Source organism: Haliaeetus albicilla, chromosome 23, assembly GCF_947461875.1.
Source record: "Haliaeetus albicilla chromosome 23, bHalAlb1.1, whole genome shotgun sequence".
NCBI classification, from domain to species: domain Eukaryota; kingdom Metazoa; phylum Chordata; class Aves; order Accipitriformes; family Accipitridae; genus Haliaeetus; species Haliaeetus albicilla.
Genome location: NC_091505.1, coordinates 2,316,623 through 2,338,722, shown reverse-complemented (window position 1 = coordinate 2,338,722; position 22,100 = coordinate 2,316,623). Strand labels below are relative to the sequence as shown.

Sequence of the window (22,100 nt, the reverse complement as noted above, 5' to 3'; positions counted from 1 at the left end):
CTCCTTTTTCATCTCAGAGAGAAAGAGAGAGAAAGAGAAAGAGAGAAAACAAGAGAACAATTGCTGTGTAAGAAATAAGTACAGTTAGGTATATTATATTTGTCAGGATGCAAGTCCAGCGATTTAAGTGGGAATATTGGTAGGCATGCTCAGGCACCTTTGAACTGTCACTTAATAACTGAACAGTACAATTATTAATTAATTAATACCTTAATTAATTAATAATATAATTAACTGAACAGCAAACAATAATTTAAACTGTTTTTGTCATGGCCATCATGCAAGTCAGATTCTCTAATTTTCCAGTTGCCATAATCTCTGTGGTTGCTTCCGTGCTGAGGGACAAGCATGCTGGTGGTGAGGGGTGAATCTGCAAAACTGACCTCGCAATAGTGTCCGCTACTGCCTGATCTACACGTACATTGTGTAAGATACACGTCCTTGGGCCCAATTTTGGGTGTGTGCCTACTTTGAGCTTAGAAAATCTGGCCAGGAGAGTTTTTAGAGAACATCTCAGAAGACAACATAGGAAGTTAGTAGAGAGGAGAAGACTAATGACAATGGAGAGACACAGCAAACCAAGGAGTTTACAGTTGGCCTAGCAAACCACTACTGGACCAGCAAAGCCAGTAGACAACAAACAGGTGAGGCAGAAAGCAAAGAGCTCCTTCAATTTTTGCAAAAACCACCCCAATGTCTGTACAGAGCAGGGACAAATCTGCCTGGAACTGACTATAGCCAAGAAGTGATGAGTTCTCTCAAAACCCATTTATAGGCCTAGTTGTGCCGTGGTACTTTGGTAACGAATCGATAAGTCTACGACTTTGTGAAGCTTTGGAAAACTTGAAAAATGACCCCTCTGACTTTCCCTCTGTATTTAGTATTTCAAAACCTGTAGCTGCAAGAGTTATTGCGAGAGATAATTAATGCTGGCTGTTTCGCCAGTTGAGACTGTATAATATCTAGCGTGGCATTTATTAGTTGGCTGTAGCCTACCTGGGTGGGAAAATGAATCTGACATTAGAGAGACAGAATGTCTTTACTAAGATACTTTATGTCCTACAGCTGATGCTACTGTGCTGTCCTTAAAAAGTTATAGGTAGTGCCAGGAAACATGAGTGTCCCCTTTCCAAAAGCAGGAAAGGGGTAGATCCCTCACCATCTCCAGTATTTTAGCCATCTGTCTTTCTTTGCTAACGGGAGACTTTGGGAATCAGCAGAACCCCTACATACCTCCGCACTCACTCCCATTTCAGCCTGAGATAAACAACTGAGATAGATTTCTGCCCCCAGGGACAGCTTCTGGACATCAGACTGGAGACACGAGATCAAATTCATCTCTGGTGAAATTCCACTGGCTTCAACCACATTAGACCAGAGATTAATTTGGCCCACAGATACATTAAGAAAGGATACAAAGCACAAACGGTATTTTATAAAAAAAGAGAAAGGGGAGGGGGAAATTCAAGGGGGATGCTGGATCCTAACCCAGCAGGATTCAGCCCAGCCCACTCCACCCTCACATCACCAGGCACAGTGCATGTTGCCGGTTACCTTTTTGCTTACTGACTTTCTTTACTGTCATTGCCGCTTGCCGCTTTTGATTTTCAGAAATTTCAAAGCCTGAAAAAGGGAACACGGCAAACACAATTCAGAAGATTGCTTACAAAGCCTCTTTTTCTTTTGGGGAGGGGGGAATGTTCTGCACTGTTTGGCAAACACAGAACGCCCTAGGTGGCAAAGCATCACCCAGTAAGCTGTGTGTACAGGCAGGTATTTTACTGAAAAGCAAATCTTTCTTGAAAGGACAGGCCTCTTTATAATCTCACTTGTGCAGGGGCTGTATGAAAAGTAAGATTAGACCCATTATTATTTATACAGTATCATAAATATGCTCAGTGCTTTACAGCTGAGCAACACAAACTGAGCCTGAACGGACATTGGTTACAGTCAATTTATGGGCTGATGCTGAGGGAAGGGCACGGCTGGTAAGTCATTGACTTTGCTGCCCTCCTACCCTGCACGAGACATGCTTAACCAGAGCAGAAATGATGCGGCCAGGAGACTCTGAAGTCAGATGGCCAAAGACTGCCTTCTCCCACAGTACCCATAGCTTGAAGCTATGGGCAGAATTTGTTTATTGAGGGCCAAAAATAACAGTAACTGAATTGGAAAGAGACCTATTTATGACTATGAGAGCAACCAAGGACATTTGAACAAGGTTGAACTGTAATTCTACTACAAAACAAAATGTGGGCTTCTCCAACAGTTGGGGCTAAATTAAGGATTACCAACAATCTCCTTTCAGATTCATTTCATATTCCTCACCTATCTTTTCATCTTCTTTTACCATCTTCCTTTCTTCTCTGAAAGCTCTAAGCCATCGTAACTTCTCCTCCAGTTTCTTGGCAAAGAATAAGTGCATTTCCTCAGTTTCCTTGTTATGAAGTTTGAAGGCATTCTTCATGCTGACATTGAAGTCATCATCTCTCCCGTCTTCTATATCCACCACTTCATATTTATCCATGTCTATGCGACCTTTGTAATACAGAATATCTCTTCGTATCAGATCCTACAGAGAGAAGGGGAGAGATGGGTTGATTGTAACATACTTACAGAGCTTGAACTCAGCAGGGAATTCATGGGAGGGCTGAAGAGAAGTAAGAAGTAATGGTGAAACCTGGTCAGATTCTTCAAGCCTCATCTGCTGTGAATACGTTTGTTGCTGGCTAAACAAATAGGGTAGATCACAGGCATAAAAGAACGAAATACAAATCCGCATGCTGCAAAATTTTGCTTGTAGGCATGAAGAAATGCCTTTGAGTAGGTAACATACTTCCATCATTTTCCATGATGGGAAGCTCTGTTCCGTAAGATGAGAAACTGGAAAATACGGGCCACTGGCCTGATGGGATTCCTGTGCTACAAACACGGCTGTGTAGAAGCATAAAACTTGAGAAATCAGCTCTGGCATGTTTGGCAGTGCAGACTGGGTAGTGCAGACCTCTGTTTTTCAAACACATTCTCAGAGTCAGGGGAGATGGGTCCCTGCCCCTTCTTGGAACCCATTTCCCGTTCATACACAACTCATTGCTGAGAAAATCACCCTGATTCTCAGTTCAAAGAACTCCTCACCTATCTCTGTCCCATTATGCCCTGGATTTAACCTCTTGATCCAGCTTAAATTTTTTCTTTTTCCCTTCTTGATGTTTACAACCAAACCTGTTCATCCTCATCTCCTTTCTAAGCTGATTATTCCTGCCCCTTGTTTTTCAGCAACAGCTCATTCCTCTACATTGGGAAGGAAAAAGTAAAAGAGTCTTCTTTATTAATTTTTCAGAACTCATATGGGAACACCCGCAGCTCTGTGGCTGTTTGACATGCCCAGTGCAACCTCTGCTCCGTGCCGGCAGCAGCCATGCAGCAGCGCTGCGTATTGGCTACCATGATTGCAGCTGGGAGACAGCGGTAGGTGGAGCTGGCACTAAAAAAGAGTGGTTTGAGATCTACTGTGTCAACTGCTCAATCATAGATGTGAAATTGTGGATGCTGATAAACTGTAGTGAAAAACAGGTAATTTCCTGTTTTCCTCCTTACCCTCTTCATACTTATTTTGCCTTTGCCCATCAAATTTTGTACTGCCTTTACTAGAACTATTCCTGATTTATACTGGTGTAAGAGGAGCATTGGCCCCACATCTCTATGTCTTCACAGGAACAGATAACAAAAAATGATCATCAGAAAACAGAATGTTAATTATATAGTCATGACCACGTAAGGTGATTCAAGTTACAAGGCATACATATTTAAAAAGCCAAATTTAGCAACACACAATCAAGATTTCCTTCCTCTACCCACTCTCAAAAGCCAATATTTAGGTGTATTAAATTAACTTAAATATTTCTTTATTTTTGAGAGTGCCCTAAAGATAAATGCTATGTCAAAGGATTCATTTAAGAGGAAAAATAATATCAATGTACTGCATTTATTTACTCAAATAAGAATTTAGTAGTGAGGTTTTTTAAAGAGAAGCAGTAGGTATTACTTTAAACAAATCATTAATCTCAGAAAATAATAATAATAATAATAATAATAATAATAATAATATTTTAGCAAACTTGCTCATGGATATGTCAGACAGTATTAACGATCGTGAGACAGGGCACTGTCCAGAAGCTCATAGTCTGTAAAACCTGGCTCCTTCCTCTGGAATGCTCCGGGGGGGGGGGGAATCCACTAACTAATGTATTGTACAAACATCTTCCTCTAGTATGTAGGCTTTGAGTAGTGATGCTGTCCAAAATGTAAGAGAAGGATATTTCAGGCTGAATATGCAACAGAACATCTTTTCTGTTTTGTCCTAACTTGGAAAATTGCTTCTTTCCTCTCCCTCTGCGCCCAGGGAAGTGCTGAGAAAAGGCTGTAAGCATCACACTAAACTTGTTCAATTAAATCAATACTGTGCACTGTGTTTAAATTTGAGTCTTGGACTAGTTCATAGAACTAGCATTTATCTTCACCACATTCTCAAAAAAACTTGATAACAAATCTCACAGGAAAAAAGATGTGCTCCTTAAATTAGCTATACCAGCAACTATTCTTCTTCCCAGAGAGAACCAACTCACTGCTGATGAAAACTTCCAAAACACAACACTGAACAGACTGTCCTTGTGAGCGAGATGGGTGAAGTGGGATCAAACGTACTTTTCTATGCAATATTCATGATTATGTAGAGATTTGTTCACAAAAGGTATTACAAGAATAAATAATCACAATCCTCCTTCTCACCTGGCTCTGAAAATCCAAGGTTCTGTGCATTGGCTTTTTTCTTACACATACTCAATACATTTTTTCCCTTTTTATCTCTCCAATTTTGATTTAGAAAACATTATGAGCTATTCTTAATAGCTAATGCTCAGTGAATGTTTTAACAGCTTTGTGCTGTCATTATACTTCCAGAGGACAATATATCGGGTTTGGACATGTCTGACTGAACTGCTCCATACATTTCCCCTCCGAGGCTGCAGCAAGAACAATTGCTGCCTCCCGCGAGGCTTCTGCAGTGCGTTTTAGAGGCTCCCATGTTTTGCAGGTGTTGCTGAGTATTGGATGTGAAGATAACGGTGTTGCCTAGGAGTTACTGAAGGAGCAATGAGGAGATAATGGAATCATACAAGTGCTTTTGGAAATAAATGGCCCCACAGAATATTACTGTTGGTGAGAATGCAATAGCGGGAAAGAACAAGCTCAGCTATTGAGACTGTTTGCAGAAAACACACGGAGAAGAAATGCCGTGGTTTTGTCCTTGAGCATTAAGCAAGCTCATGGGCAAATGAGGGAAAGACAATAAGCGTAAAGCTCCTGCCTGCCCCTTTTACTTTCATTTTGAGAAGAAACTTCAGTAACGAATCTTGAAGAAATGAATCACCTTTTCTCTCATTGCCCTCTCCAGAGCTCTCAGCCACCAGCTCGGCAGGAACTTTCTGGTGGAGAAACAGCCCCTGGAGTGGGGGGAGGCCGAGAGGAGAGAAAGGTGCCAACACGGCGGAAGACGAAACCATTCAAAGAAGGACAGAAAAGTAAAGAGCTCCGACCAAGTCCGTGCCTGACGTTAGCTGAGTGTGGGTCGCTGCCCTGTGCCAGCAGTGCATTTCCTTCGTACTTCCTCAAGAGAAGGACCACTCCTCACTTGCTGACCACAGACTCCAGCACTGGTACCCTGAGTTTTTAAGAGACCTTTTATTTTTCACAGAATGATAGAGCACATAAACACCTCAGTGAATAGCATGTGTCTGCACATGGAAGACACTTTGTACACACCTGGTTTCAGTAAAGTTCAGTCCATATAGCAGATTAATAACTGTAACTGGATAATGTAATTTTTAATGGGCTAGGCATTTCCTACTACCACTTCTCCTTTCTTCCCCTCTTCTTGCCAGCACTCAATAAATGGATATTATTTCCCAACTGACTAAATTTTAACACCCATAGTATGGGAAGCATAATAATTATTTGATCCATGGATATTTTATCACATATGTTCCTACAGCTCTTAAAGAATAACATAAGTTACTTAGCTCCTTGGTGAAGCATGGGCATCTTCAAATACACTTGGCTTACGCTGTAATTGATTTCAATAAAATTTAGGAATTCATCTGGGCTACATGAGAGACGTACAGCAAACAAGGCCAAACCCCTATTTTTAGGAGCTTTTTATGCATGTGGAAAAGAGAATAAAAATTCAGGGAACATGCAGGCAATGAAAGCAATGCTGCTTTGTGTGATTTCTGCCAGACGCAGACAGAAAGCCTGTAGCAGCGTTGAGAAATGAACCTTGTTGTTCTGTACACCATTTGTGTTGAGCGCGGGACTATCTTTCCTTTCTTTGAGCACGTAAGCTGAATCAAACAAGCACATACAAGATAGAGAGCAGATGTGTGGCTGAGGATGAAAATGGGTTGTTTAAACAGACTGGTTTAAGTACTACATGTCAGAAGGACAAAGCAAATATGTATACACAAAATGGAGATTTATCAGCTATCTAAGTAGCCACACTGTCGAAAGATGCTCAGGCTTAGCAGAGGGCAGAAATGGCAGCTGGGACAGGCTGCTGCTATTACTCCTGATTATCCCAGGGATAACATACAAGAGAATTAGGAAGAAATTATTAAGCTATAGAATTTACTTTCATTTATATGCTGGCTATATTAGTATAGTATTATATGTTATCCTGTCCACAGTTAAGCCAGGATGACGACTAGCTGGTTTACACTGTCCAGTTTTGAATGTCATACAAAATTATTTTTTGTAGTTAAATCAGGTAAGAGCAAGAAAATAGAAAAAGACAAAAAAAGACTCTCAAAACCTGATCAGTGGGGAAAGGATAAAGAAATGGAGTTGTTTAATCTGGAAAGGACATAAATAAAAAGGAATGTGCTATTGGTATTCCAATATGTGAAAGCTGTTTCTCTTCTAAGGAGGCTGGTGATCAATTATTCTCCATTTTGATTGTGGCTTGGCTTAATTTACCACAAGGGAGAATAGGATTAGATACTCAGAAAAGAAGTCTTTCTAGCTATAAGAGTAGTTAAACACTAGAACAGACAATATAGGGAAGTCTTGGGACAGCATTCCTTGGAGATTTTAAAAAATAAGGTTAGACAAACATCCATCAGAGATGATCTGAGTATACTTAATCCTGCGAAGGGAATAGCTAATCTCCTGGGGTCCTTCCCAGCTCTGCATTTTGATGATGTCTAAGAGAAAGGTGACAGATGGAGGAGAAAATGGGATGAGAGCAGGTAGGATTAGTACGGACTTCAGGGGTGGTGTCAGAGAAGCCCCAAGGTGCAGACTGGGACAGCAAGCACGAGGAGCAGTGACATAAACCTGCAGTCTCTGCAGACAGCATCCAGATTGCCTTGCATGGCTCTTAAGGAAATTGATGCATCTAGGTCATTTGCACTTATTTGTCTAAATATGATCTTTTTTTACCCTACAGCTTCTATGATTTCCCTTTCTTTCCCTAGCTGAGGTTAATTAAGCTCTTCTAAAAAATGCTCTGCAGTCTGTTCACGTAATATGTGCTGAGGATTCATAAGGAAAAGATGAAGCCAAAAAAAGTAATATTTGATGGGAGCACAAAACAAAGTTTTGACACATTACATAAACCTACCACAATTCTGCTCTCTGCATTTGCTTTGTCGGAGGTTTACAGCTGAAGTGCTTGTGCCTGAGGTAGCGGCTGCACTCAGGGGGATGTACCTGACTGCGTGACCTGCTTGGGCCATTTTCTCCTGCTCTCACTCTGACTTAAATATCCCCATTTCACTGTCCCCTGTCTGAAGGGGGAAGGTGACTTTCTCTAGCTGTGCTTGAAAGAAAAAAATCTCATTTGTGACCATCGTAAGGAAACCAAGGCTGAACTTTTATTGGAAAACCTGAAGATCTGAAGTTGGGATGTGGCTTCCACAATCAATTATGCACTTACTCCCAAATTATTGCACTGGATATAGATATATGTGTAGAACGGACTGCACCTGTAAATCAGATTGTTCAATAACTCTTACTATTAAATTGACTTCTACTTGTCTTTAGTACTGCTTTCTCCTCCTGCTCTCTAGCTTTAATCAATCACTTTTTTTGTGCCACGAGTACCCCAGGCCATAGCTACATGTGCCAGACACTGCCTTTGCACACTGTGCTTGTGCAAGACCCTGTAAGAGTCAAATCCTCCCATGATGCTGCAGAGGAAATATAATACCAATCACAAGGAGGGCAATCTGCCTGTGCAGGCAATTGCTAGTGCAAAATGGCATTAGGATTAAAAGCTATTCAATGGCTTAACCAGCACGCAGCACATAAGGAGGAAATTTCCCCCTCTATCAGAGGGCACAGGTAAGCACTTGAGAGGACCTGGCCTGCTATGTCCCCCAGGTAATTTGTTCCTGCTAGCTTCGCGTGCAGCCAGCTTCATGCATTTCAGAAACTCCTCCTATTTATTAGGATGGATGGGGAGGTCTTAAGCAAGGGTTATGATTTTTGGATGGCACATTTTTTTCCAAGTGCTATGGTTTACTCCATGCTAGGTCACACTCTACTTCTCATGTGTAAAACAAATCATCTGTAAAACACAAGTGGAGAAAGAGCCATTTTCAGCCATGAGTCATTAGATCCCTCTTATGAGCTGACAATATAAAAGATGCCAACCACAGAATAATCCGTTACAAGTTTCTCATTGCATATGTAGGTTATTCATCCTCCTGGTTATCTAAAACCTGCATATTCCAATGGCAAAGTAGTTTCAGAATGACTCGGGGAGGAATTATGCACTCTGAGTACATGGATGCAGTCAGGTCTTTTGAGCGCACCTCCCCGAGGCTGGCAAGGACTGGCTGCCGGCCTTTGGGTGAAATGCAATTTCTCCTTCAGTCCTTCCCCATCTCTATAATGGCATAATCGTATTTGCTTATTTTACAGGGCAGGAGGGAGCTGTAAATAAGTAATCAGTTAAAGACACACTGAAAGCCTTTGACGGTGGATCTTTAACAGCTCAAAGCCTTGTAAGAATAGCTTAGCGTTACACATGCTTCGGGATTCGGAGCTGGCAGACCAAAGGGAGGCAGAGAGGAGGCTCTGCAGGTGGCAGATGCAGCCCGCGGGTGGCAGACGCAGCATGCCACAGATCCCTCCGTCCCTCCTGTGAGGCAAAGGGCGGCCTGAGTAACATGCAACAGGGTGGCTCTTCCGCTGGGGGGATCATCACTCCATCCCCACCACAGCTTTACAGAAGATCATCCCCGTAGAGGTCTTCTGAGGTATTTTTCTGTTGCGCTGAGCATGGGTGACAGCGCAAAGTCACACGAGGGGTTTCTCCCCTCACTCCTCCCTACCTGAGATCATGGCTTGGAGTGAGGAGTGTCGCCGGTGAAGCAACGGCCCTTACAAGCGCTCATGGGGCTGGAAGGCCGAGAGTATTGCACTGCGCACACACAGGTAAAGCAAAGCCAGGGCTTGCCTGAAATGACTAATAATTGAAATGTAACACAGACAAGGCAGCAAGATAGCAGCGTGCTCAGTATACAAAGCAGCAATCCCTGCAAGCCAGAAGATGGTATGTTCTTCAGGTATCAAAAGAGAAGGGGGATCCAAGGGTGAGGCTGAAGAGAGACCCACCTACAGGCAAGCTCTGCAACTTGGTGAATAGTTGATGTTGAAACAGTTGATGAATAGTGAATAGTTGATGCTGAAATTGGGAAAAGACTAAACCAGGGTCCATAATAACTGCACCCAAACATGAACCCACAATTTGGAAAAGGCTGAGTTATCTTTTGCACTATGGTGTGGGTCTCAGACCCTCTCTGACAATTTCTTGTTGACCTGGGCAGTGACTGCAGAGCAGAATGGAAGAAGCAGAGGGAGCGAGCAGAGTTTTTCAATTTACTCCTGATACTTGTCCTGATTTTCTTGCCTGCCTGCTCTCTATCTTCACTCTGCCCAGCCTGCCGTGAGCAATGAGAGCATGGCACACTGCCACTTTGCCATGTCTTTGGGTATCTTTAGTCATAAGGGCTTTCAACGTTCTTTGGCTTTTTAAAAAAAGATTCAGAGCCTACATTTTTAAAATCTAATCTACCTTAAAGTGACCTTTTGAAGAAAGCAGCCCAGCCTGCTTTTCATGAACACCAAGTTTTCTGTAGCATTTGTTCATTTAACTTAACCCTATTGAGGGCTGATTTTTAAGATGGGACATCTATGCACCATTCTCATCGACCTCCCTGGAGCTGAGTGCATTGCAAAACTGGGCCTCTCTTCTGTCCAAATGAGACCCTAAAACTCAATGAACCTTTTTGAATGTTTTTGTCCTAAATATTCTTTATATCAGAAAATAAAACTAAGCCCTGCTAAGTGGCTGGATGCCAGTGACTGTGAGCTTTGCTGTCACCCTGTCAGACACAGCAGTTTGGGCTAAGCCAGCCTTTAGGAGCAGGGAAATGGGGTCTGCACAGCACAACCTGAAAATGTGATAAGGGATGGATCATATTAGAAACAGGGGGATGTAACACCACCTCCCCGACACAACCTCAGCCACTCACTTCCTACCACAAACTTCCTAGGATGGGCCAAATTGTTACAAGTTTCCCCAGGGGGGAAGAGGGGAACCGAAATCTCTGCGGTATGGGTTTACGTAACTCCTCTTTGCACAAGGACAGCTGTGCTGGGGGGGGGGTCGGCAGATTCCTGCCAAATTATTCAGCAGTGTCTGTCTCCTGAGTTTTGAAAGAGACATTTGATTCATCCTTGCCAGCTCCATGAAGCTGCAGTGTGGGATCTGAGTGGGGGAGGACTGGAGCTGAAAGCATTTATGTGGAAATGCTATTTTTGTTCAACGTATTTAGTGGAACATCAGTGGCATTTTGATGCCTTGTTCCACCTCAAGCCCAGTCACATTGGCTGCAAAGCAGTGAGCTGAGGGCGAGTGCATTTCCAAAGAACTAATAACAGGAAGAGACGGGAAACCCTTCTGCAGACACGTCACTCGGCTTTTCTGGTCTCTCCAGTTTGCTCCCAGGGGCTTAAAATTGTGCTGCTGAAAGGCCACAGCAGGAGAAGGGTTAGATTTTCAGCTCTGGAGGTTTTGCTTTTGGGCTAAATTTACACCCACTTCAATTACAGGAGTGATAAATTAGGCACAGAGTATATTGTATAGCATCTTGCATATCTGTATGGCTATATCAGTAGGCTAAACCTGTTCCCTATCCAGAAAAGAAAACAGACTGTGAAGGACTCTAAATTCAGAAAGCCTTCTCCTGCCCTCCTCCAGCTGGCTCCTCTGGCTGACCCTGATGTTTTTCTCCCTACACGTCCTGCATCCCAGTGACCTCTCAGAGCCCGCTCTTCCCTCTCTGCTATTGCACGCTGAGCAGCAAAAAGGCAGCACCGGCCTCCCTGAGTCAGCATGCCAGCAGGTTGCTGCAGGTTGCTGGCTCCGGTCAGTACAGCCTGCTAGCGCGAGCCCTCCTGCAAAACTGCGCTCAGGGCACATAATTGGCACATGCACATCCCTGCGAGAGGATCACTGAGCACATGCATTCGGGGCTATTTTGACTATTAAAAGGAATGTTTTCTTTTCTTGAATATGCCATATCTCAAAGCTAAAGTACTTTTTCATAACTGTTTTTAACATATATCCTGTCAGTTGCTGGAATTCATCTTTCATTTTCAGCTATCTGCTAGCCAAGGAGACTGACAGGAGGATCAAACTTCCTTGCCATGCTCTACAGTCTGGACCCACAGAAACCTCTTGTCTGCAGACAGCACCGACCGATCAGCTGGGCATGAACGCGGGGCTACGTCAGTGGGGCTGACTGTTCTCTGAAAACTTCATTTTATACTTTGCTTTGGGGCTGTGACCAAGCCAGTGTGTTTTCTTTGGTTGTCTTCATGCTTATCTCAAGCTACCTCACCAGCTGAAGTAGCAGCATGCCTTGCCTGTCAGCGCAGCACACCACCGAGTCTCTGCCGAGCTGCTGTTTGAAAACAGTGAAACACAGCCTGACCCATTTTCCCACCCTGCTGCAGGCTGGACCCAGGCCTGACCCAAAACATGGCATTTCATGAAGATCTGTGTTACTGGGAGGAAAAGAGAAGGGGTGGGAGGCGCTGCAAAAGTCAAACAGTGTTCCTTGTGGGTCAAAAAAACACTTGAAGTAATAAGAATTGTCCCAGTGTTGCTCTGTGTTTGCAAACAAGATTTTTGGCTAGCCCTGTGAGACCTATTTAGCCTGTAATAAAAGCAGGGCCGTTGTTTTGGTGCAAAGCTTACCTCAATGTTTTTAACAGAACTGATATGGGAACTAGACCTTCTTATACTATAAGGGCTCAGAAATGTCTCTTTTATCTTCCCATTTGGAAACCTGAACTGCAATGGAGTTTGACAGGATTATTTTATTTACTCCATCTCCTATAGCACAGCTATTTCTGGCTGACTGTCTGGCTATTGCTATTAAACTGGTCTCATTTTGCTTCTCATCCAACCTGCTTTGCTCTGAGAGCTCAAGGGAAGACAGCAATAGCAATAAACCACAAGCTGGAGTTTGCATTGCCTCTTGATTACAAGAGACGCATAAAAAGTGCAAATGAAAACTAAATGTGTTTCATGCAGTCACTGATCTTTCTGCACTGTCAGAGAACACTAAACACGGAGCCCCATCAAGGACTGTTTGACTACTGGTGAACGAAAAGCACAATTTGGTGCAGAAACTCCGTTAACCCTTCCTATTGTCATTTCCAGCCTAATGCCACAGCACTCTCGAGCCCGTTGGGGAAATCCAAACTATTACCCAGAACAGAAAAAAGAAGATCCTCATCTATTACATGATAAGCACCTCGAGCATCCCCCAACATAACAAGCTATGATCATAATTAATGCTGTGTGTCACAGTCCTGGATGTTAAGTACTACGATTTGCAAATTTAAAGCATCTCTGTGTCAAACTCTCTCAACTTCAGGGTGATAAGAAAAGTAGACCCTGCGCCTTTAAGGCAACATCTTTTAATGCTACCATCATCAAGGATTGACTTCATTTCTTGGTAATTACGGTTAGCATACTGGAATATGTATTCTTCTTTCCTGATTATAGACATATGGTAAGTCAAACTGAGGCCAGTGCTTGCTTCCCACGCAGTTTATTCCCTTCTTACTTTCCAAAAGGCATTTTTGCATTAGGGTAACCAACTGAGAGTCTCTTCTGAAGAAAGCACCGCTTTGTCCTCATGCACACTGCCATGTCCCAACCTCTGGTTCAGGAAACACAGGCAGAAAATTCATTAGAAGAGTTTGATATTAATCCAATAGGTGAAAGTTACCCAGCTTTGCGAAGAAAATCTAAATCACGAGCTCTCCCAGTGGCTCTTTATCAGGAACTGTAGACATCCAAACTAACTCAGTGCTCCCCTTTTGACACAGGTTCTGGAAATGTTCTGCAGTACCCACCTACATCCACTAGCATTTCAGTATTCAGTTTATTGAACACTGAAATGGCTGACCTGGCCATTTCATCTGATTAAACTTCTCACTTTCTAGCACCAGAAAATAATTCAGTGGTGATATTAGGAAGCGTCCAGTGCTGTCTCTGATAGCAAAATCTAAGCTGAAGAGATTTAATTGTAAAGCTCGGAAACCAATTTTATTTGTGAAAATTTTCCCACACAAGTTGCTTTGCAAGATGTTTGCCAGAAATGAAAGCTGGCTGCCATAGTGTCAGCTTCTCCACCTGCTGCTACTGCTCTTACTCATGCAGCCCTCGTAAATCTTAGTGCAAGTTTCCTGCTTGGAAGAAAGACCTAAATATACTCATACTGACGGAGATAACATCTGTCAAGCACATTTGAATGCAGCCCTTTATAATTACTCATTTTCACAACTAGGTCCCTGTCTGAAGTCCCATCAGTTCTCCAAGACGTGGTGGTCATGGAAATGCATTTGGGATTTCTCAGTCTGAGGCAGTGGAACTTACACTGCCAACCAGGGAAGGGTCTGAGCTTTGCCGCTGGATCTGACGAGCGCCATCACTCCTTTCCTGACAGCTGAACTATATTAATGACTAGTTCATTATAGTCCTATTAATATAGTCATATAATTCAATATAGTCATATTAATGATGATACTAATATCTGGTTCTTTGCATGCAAACAAACCATCAACCAGGTAATCGCCCAGCTGCCCACATGCAAAGACAGACCCTGAGAGTTATCCCACCTCATAGAAATGTCTTGGCCAGATGTCCAACAAAAAAAGGCCCCGTAACCTTGAAACATTTTCAGACATCAACAGAAAAGGATGGCAAAGCTTCCGGAAAGCAGGCCATATTCAAAGCAAACAGGGCTTTATTTGGAAATACGTTAACTGCTGCTGAAAGCAGATAGCTGGATACTAGAAATACCTCCACAGCCAATAGACCTTATTGCTCAGGCACAGGTAACACTGGACGGATCAGTAGGAAAAAGAAACATGGTAATTCTTGGTAGCATACGACAGGAGTCGTGCTGAAACCTTCCTAGGCTGTCTGCCTGTAAAGCTGATGGACCAAACCTGATCCAACAGAGGAATGGTAGAAACAAAGATGGTTTTTGAGAATGTGGACTGTGCCTTGTCTTTAGTGCCACACAAAGGACACAGAGCAGTTGAACTGGAGCAGTCCTCACTGCTTACTAGCTGATAGCAAAACTGCTGTGAAGAAACCCAAACTTACATGGGGGTGGGGGGACACGTTACTTTCACACAGCTCTCACCTTGAATAAGGGATACAAAATGAGTTGTTACCTTGGCTATAGATAGAATTTTTAATACTCCACCTGGGTTCAGCAGCAATACAGCCAGCCCAAAGGATCAGCTGCTTGCAATACAGACACGAACAAGAGTTGCGGGCATGTCTGTAGCAGTGTGCTCTCTTGGGACTAATATATCCAGCACACTGGTTGGCTGGAAGCAGAATGCTGCAGAAATTTTTGCAGAAAAAGAAAAACTGGCTTTCAGTAACTCTTTTCCAGATATTATAGGAATTCATTTACTACCTTCCTGGACCTAACATGCATCTACCGGTATCAGTGAATGCCACTGACACCTCACCTTAGCCTACAGGAATGAAGCTGATTCCAGCCAGTTTTGCCACACAGAAATTATTTCATCTTCCACCGCACAAGCTAGTGAGCAGGAATCTGACGGTCTTTGCAATATGAGCCCACTGTGTAACAAGTTTTGCAGACAATGGCGTTCAAAGGGAATGACAGAGAATACCAACATCCAAAACTGTCACAGAGCTTATGATACCGAACCGTATCTGTTCCATCAGAAACTCATGTATCAGTATCTGTCAAACCACAGATTCCATATGCATTACCAGGGGATTCAAGACCACAGAGCTGTTGCAGCTGCAAACATCTACCAGGGAGACAACAGGCAACGAAGGTGAGGATGACGTGCAGATAACAGCAATGAAGATCTGGAGGAGTGGGAGAGCCTGTTTGAAATATATGCTTGTCTTCTAGAGCCTCTCAGGATATCTAGCATGCTTTTATCAAACTGAAGTATCTGTGATATATTTAAATAAGGAATTGGTTCTAGTTCCTTTTTTCTATTAAAAATATCTTTTGACCAATAAAGAGGTAAAATTTAACCATTATAATTAAAAAATAAATGTATTCTCAAATTGACTGTGTCATGATTAAGAATGTATCACACCTACTAATTTATTACATCTGAAGAAAACCCACACATGCAGGAGATTTTCTGAAGAGGAAGATTCACTGAGATGTGCCATCTTAAGTGGAACCAAACCTGAAAATTTTGATCTGGGTCATTGACTAAACAAACCTCATGCAAAACATAGGTCAGGTTGTCCATGAATTTTCTCATTGCCTGTCTCTGGAATAAGAGGGGTGCTGTTCAATCTTCTGCTTTGGAAACCTTTAAAGGACGTAATTCTCCCTGTACACATGGCAGAGGAGCTGGCAGCCCTGGACCAGTCTGAACTCCGAGACCTTCTGGAAATCTGAAACTTTCCCTTCTGGACTCAGACAACTCCAATTCCCTGAGGGTTTGTTGAAGTGGGACACGAAAGTATATTGCAAGCTCACACCACTCTCAAGCACTTTAACTCCCACGACTGGCACCAGGCTGTGCAGCAGATGACCCCAGGATATGGTGCTCTGCCCACTCCTGGCCAGGCAGAGCTGGAGCACCAGCACCCCTGCAGTCCTGCTGTATTCTTCCTGCTCTTGGGGATGTGTGGGTCCTATTTCATATCCCTCAGAGAATAATTTTAAAGCATGGGGTAAGGAAGGCTGGCCCCAGCCTCCTGCACCATGATATAAATGGTGCTTCACTAAGAAAGCTCCAGGATACAGCGCTCTGGCTCTAAAGCAGAGGTTATCCTGCTAGATGGTTGTCTGTTGGGATCTGTAACAGCAAAGCCTGACACAAGGGTCAAGACAACAGAGGCTATAAGTCATTCAGATTTATTTTATACAGCATGTGTGATCCCAAAATGTGAGCTAACACTCCTCTGAATTCCATACTCGGACAATCTTTCTTAATAATGTTCAAGGAAAACATTATCAAGATGGGAGAGTCCAGCTGTAAGCCCACCTCCCCTCCTACCCCAACACTCTGAAAAATAACAACTGCAGTTCGATGCTGGAAAAAGAGACGTAAAAGGAGAACCGGCAGCGAAGTACGAACCCTGTGCCCGTGATATTGGGCTCACCAGATCAGTTACCACCCTCTGCCGTGTGATCCTAAAGCTCAGTGGGGACACCGTCCCACAAGGCCTCAGCTAGTGGCAGAAGAGCCTGCCAGATCCTGACATGGAGCCAGTCTCTCTGCCAGGAAGACCCAGACCACTGTGCTGTCCCTGAGACAACTAAAATCTGCAGGGCGTTTTCCCGTAAAGGCCCCTCTTGTGCAGCATTGCCACACACACACACACTGCAAATGCCTTTTGAATACATAAGGGAAGAGGACAGCATCACACGAACGCTTTGCACACTGATACAACCTCCCGAGCCCCCAGCAGCCCGCTGTGAATTGGTGAATGCTCTCTGCTCATACTGATGACCATGGAAATCTCAGCTCTGATTTTCCCGGGAGTTAAGGGAACGCTCCATACCTCCCTGGAGCAGACCCAGTGCAAGCCAAACTGGATGCTGTCTTATGAATTGGAAAATCAGGGCCACAATCAAAGTGTAGGAGGTCAAGATGAAAAATTAAACCCAGCTGCATACTTCCAGACTAATTTTGACAGTTGTCTAAACATCTGACTTTGTTATTGTTGCTCTGTGGTTATTTTTTTTGACAGAGCCAGGAAAGAAGTAAAAGGCACAGCAACGAGGAGGGGAAAGAATAAGCACACGCATTCCAGAAGGCAAAATTTCAGTCAACCATGACTCAGGAGAAGAAAGTGCCACCCACTGAACTGCAGAGGCCACAGCTCCACGTACGGCGGCAGCGGGCAGTGATGCCGCGGTGAGTCAGGAGCCACCCACGCCCCCACCCACGCCGCTTCCTGCAGCGGCAGGGCACTCCTCGGGGGGCTGCCACACGGCGCAGGTCTCGCTCAACCTTTCCTTAGCAGATGAGATGTGACAGGGACACAACCCTGGTGTGTTTGGCCAGAGACATCCGCAGCTTGCCCTTGCTCCCACTTGAAGCCCATCCAGGGGACTCCCTCTACACAGTTATCTGTATAGCTGCAGTGAAAATGTCAATGAATCCCGGTCTGTCAGAAGACAGAGGCACCCAGGACTTATGAGCTCTGTCACTTCACTTCGAACAGTTGTGATGGTAATGAGCTGGGATCACCTTAGCAGGACTACAGCAATACAGCTGTGATGCTGCTGCTTAACACAGGTGCTCCGAAACACAGTTCACCTGCTGCTATTAATACTACAACACATTAGCATCAGTATTCTTCGTTACCTTTCTCTACCTTTGTGATGGGTTTCACGGCAGAGATATGCCCTATAAATTCCAGCACAGCAGCTACATGAGGATGAGGCTTAAAATGCATTTCACCAAGTGACAGCACATACACCCTGCTACAGAGCAGGCTGCTGCCTGATATTTCTTTGAGAGGCAGTGAACATCATTTTAATGCAGTAATTGAGTTGTCTGCCCAAGTGCCAGGCTGCATAGTTCATGTAGAAATTCTAGGGCTATCTAATCCCAGATCATATGCTGCAGCCAAAATCCAAAAGCAGAAGTGAGGCAACGAGCCAAACAAGGGGCACATGAGAAAAGGCATGAAATGAACAAGTGGAGGCTGGATTTGCTATGAGCATAAAAATCCCTCTATCATGGTGTACTCACCATCCTGTAATTCAGTATTTCTAGCATGTGGATTGCCCTTCCTCAGTGCTATCCATGTCCTCTTCTGCATGTGCACCAAACAAGCCACCTTGCCCTAAAAACCACTTTGGACTGGAAAGCCTGTCCGCAGCATGTCCTTAGCCGTGCTGCTTTCTCCCTGGATGTCCTTACCTTCTTGCAGAGAACCATCTGGTGATCAAAGAGAAAGAAAACACGCTGCTGGTTCCGTCCATAAGGCTGGTAAATCCAGGACATCTCTCCCGTGTAGATCAACTCTGAGCTGCGGTCCAAGATATCGTCTCCCTAGAGGGCACAGAGAACGAGGCCGAGTGAACCGCCACTCCCAGCCAGGGCAGTGGATACATTGCTCTTTGCAGGTTGGGGAGAAGCACTAATTAAATAAGATTTTGGCCCTTCCGCAGCTCTGAAAGCCGCCCCATCTGACTTCAGACCAGGAACTGGAGATAGGGGAAAATTCTGAAGGAAGGGAAATAAATGAAGTAAATGTGGACAGTCGAGGCACAGCCATTATGGTTAACGTTGCAACGAGGAAAGAGCTGCTCCAGACACTGTCCCCGTCCCCCCCTCTCCAGGTACCCCCAGATGCTGGATCTCACTGCAGGTGCTGGTGGCATCCTGAGAGCCAAGCCCCCTCCTCCTGACCAAGACAGAGCCACTTTGTATTCAGGGCAACAAATTCCCTGGCACCCCCTCCCTTTAAAATAGCACCCCAAAGCATGTCCGATCCTGAAATCTCAGGCCAGCTACCAAAGTCATCTACGCCGAGATATCAATTCCCCCACCCGTGAGGCTGACAAAACTCACTCCTCCAGATTTTAGCCTCTCTTCCCACTCATTCAGGCAATTACAGTCCCTTCTCCCATAGCTCATTAGAGCTCCCCATCTCCAAAAAACTGTCAGGACCACCCCGGATCCTCTGGCAGCCTCCTGCCCCCCCAGCTGGCAAGGCCTCCCCGGCCGGCTGCCAGAATGCCCTCACCCTTTCTCTGCCTCCAGCTAACACTTGTTTTCCTCTATGATTTTTTTTAAGGATTCATGAGCAGATGGTCTTGAAAACACAGCACTCGCTCTCCCACTCTCCAAGAGAACAAATGCAGTCACCCTCCACTAATTGGGATGAGCTGGACTTTTTAAAAAGTTAATTAAAATCTATTTATTAAAAATGGGTGAATTCACCACCACCTGCCCTGTGGGCATCTCAGGGTATCTCTCACTCTGAAACACCACAGAAGGAATCAGGATGACTTCAGCTAAAAGGTAAGGAGCAGGATTCAGGAGCAAGTGAGAGAAAAGGTTTTGTTTTTTTCTTTTTGGCTCTGAAACTAGTGCAGTTCTGGCTTTGATGCCAAACTAGAACCAATTTCTGGGACGAGACCATCCCAAAATCTCAGCAAACAGCTTGTAAAGGTTCAGCCAGCTATGGGGGGCATCTAGATAGACACGCTTTTTTGGTACTGCTTACACTTGTAGGTGCCAAAGCAACCCAGAGTCATCCTCACTCCTAATTTCTTGGTGAGGATTTCAGACTGCTGTTCAGGTAAATGTGTAATTAACCTCTCAGCATTGATTGGAAGCGACTGCCTGAGTCCCTGGGCCCTGTGACAACAGCAACTTCATTAAGTCACTGCATCATCATGCTGCAGCACAGACTTTCAAATCGCCTTAGCGAGGTATTTATCCACCTCTCTATCTCACTTCTGTGGCTGTGGTATCTGAAGGCCTAATTAGGGATAACTTCCCGGGAGCACAGAGGGTCCGTCCCAGAAGGGACGGGCTGTGCATCATGCCACGTCCCAGGAGTGCGGGGTCAGGGTCTCACTTCAGCCATGGTACCTCCTGGCCAGAAACCAGGGACCTGTGTGCTGCTGTGACAGCTCAGGTATACGCAAGCCCTTGAACAAGAAGCCTCTGAAGAAAACACACAGGCTCCAGAAATGGGGGGCTTTCCTGGCTAAACATGAGCTTATATGAAGAAGATTCATACAAGCCTATGGATGGGAGCTTTTATGAGAGGGGGCGAGCCTAGAAGAGGATGGCTGCTAAAAATAGAAAGCCAGTTTTGTCTTTTACTCCTGTGGTAGCATCTCAAGCCTGAGGACACACAGAGGACTCTGTAAACACTTCTACTTGATTAGCTGAATCCAAACTGTGTAGTCCCTGCAAGCAATATAAAACAAAAAAATTCAGATCTGAAACGATAGGATTTGTATTGCATTTTTTATGTTGGGAAAACAATTTATATATACAGTCTATGGGCTAGAAATAGATGATTTCCAATGCTGGGTTAGCAAATTTTGAAATATATATTGCAAATAGTTTTGGACTAGCACATGGCTGGCCAGCCTTTAGCTCCCAAGAGCAGCATCTCCATGGCCCTGCCTGTTCCTCAAGCCCTTGGCTGCTATAGCAATACACCAGCGTGGTTGCGCCGCTAGAGCCTCCTAGAGCGGATGCAATGAACCTTGAAAGGCATTTTTTTTCCGACACAGTTGTACCACCTCTTTGAACAACATGAACTGTCTTCTGCTAGTGCAGTGTCCCTACCGGAGGGGCTCACGGGGTCAGATGCAGGGTGGCGGGCAAGGAGGGAAGCATTTGCTTTTCTGCTCCACTGCTACCATGACTACCCCAGCATGCCTCGATACTTGGTCCTGACCTGAGGCAGGCTTTCCACAATGCCTCTCCTAATCCTTCTCTAAAGCCAGTCCTAGCCCTGGATCCCTCCAGTCCTATACAAAACTAGGAAAAAAAATTATTTTCCTTTTCCATTTTTTTCCAAGCAACTCCTAGAGAGGCTGGATCACCTATATCCTTCTGTAAAGAGATATATCCATCTGTATCCTTTCTGCTAAAAAAGGAAGAGGCTGAACTTTTAGTTACTCTGAACTGGCAGATGTCCTACTGACTTCAGCAGAGCACAGCAGCAAAATGCCCAAGAGAAGACTAGATATCCTCCTGAGGTCTCTTCCAACCTGAGTTATCCTATAGGCCTATAAAAAAAAATCTCCGCGCTCCCCAGCCTGCACTAAGGGTTTTCACTGTGCATCCTACTACATACAACAGGCAGCAGAAAGAAAGCTGACTCCTCTATTCTTCATGGAGTCACAGGCAGAGTCCAACTACTTAGTGTGCAGTAATGGGAGCAGAAGGTCACCCAGATCTAGGTTGGATGTGTGCTTCATGCTCCCTCAAGCTTGCCAGCGCTAGAATGACATATAAAGTCCTAGGGCTAATTCCCGACTGTTGCAGCAGAGGGTCAGCTCTTCTGCTGCTGCTACAGAAAAATATCAATCAGCAGCTCCCCCATTATGCTATAGGTGACCACCACTTTCTATAACAAGGACCTGGGAGGAACCAAAGGGTTTTTACTAGTGTCATGAAAGAAATGCAGCTGGAAGCACCAACATAACAAGGAAGGGCATGGCACTGCAAGCTGCAGCATGTTACACCTCCCAGTCTGTCCCGCTCCTTCTTCCCATGAGCAATCCCTGAGCAGACACTGTCCCAGGCTTAGAAATGCTCAACAGCCCACCGGACCCGCTCCCCTGCACCCAAGCCCACCTCCTGACATGGCTCTTTGCTGTCACTGCTGGGCACAAAATCCTCTTTACTAGTTAACATTCAGGGAGCAGGGCTCTCTTCTGCCTGACACTGCTGTTCTTTAATTAGAGATTGACAGGATGATTAGCACTCTGGGCTACAGAAAGATCAGA

General features: G+C 44.5%; 1 protein-coding gene and 1 long non-coding RNA gene across 14 annotated transcripts in view; one reads left to right on the top strand and one right to left on the bottom strand.

Moving 5' to 3' along the window:
- Positions 1-15,897, top strand: part of LOC138690685 (uncharacterized) — a 52,124-nt gene extending 36,227 nt beyond the window's left edge. The window contains exon 4 of one of the 3 annotated variants that reach the window (XR_011329441.1): positions 11,726-15,897. This is a non-coding gene — a long non-coding RNA (uncharacterized lncRNA). Of the gene's footprint in view, positions 1-3,340; positions 3,456-5,092; positions 8,314-11,725 lie in introns of those variants that run through there. The other 2 variants (XR_011329437.1, XR_011329439.1) reach the window with 2 other exon arrangements.
- The window catches only part of ARHGEF9 (Cdc42 guanine nucleotide exchange factor 9), a 193,382-nt gene that overhangs the window by 13,122 nt on the left and 158,160 nt on the right, over positions 1-22,100 (bottom strand). For all 11 annotated transcript variants that reach the window (XM_069810878.1, XM_069810877.1, XM_069810875.1 and 8 more), the window contains 3 exons: positions 18,538-18,669; positions 2,329-2,572; positions 1,555-1,623 (listed from right to left, as the gene is read on the bottom strand). In XM_069810878.1, the coding sequence (XP_069666979.1) occupies positions 1,555-1,623; positions 2,329-2,572; positions 18,538-18,669 (445 nt within the window). The remainder of the gene's footprint in view (positions 1-1,554; positions 1,624-2,328; positions 2,573-18,537; positions 18,670-22,100) is intronic.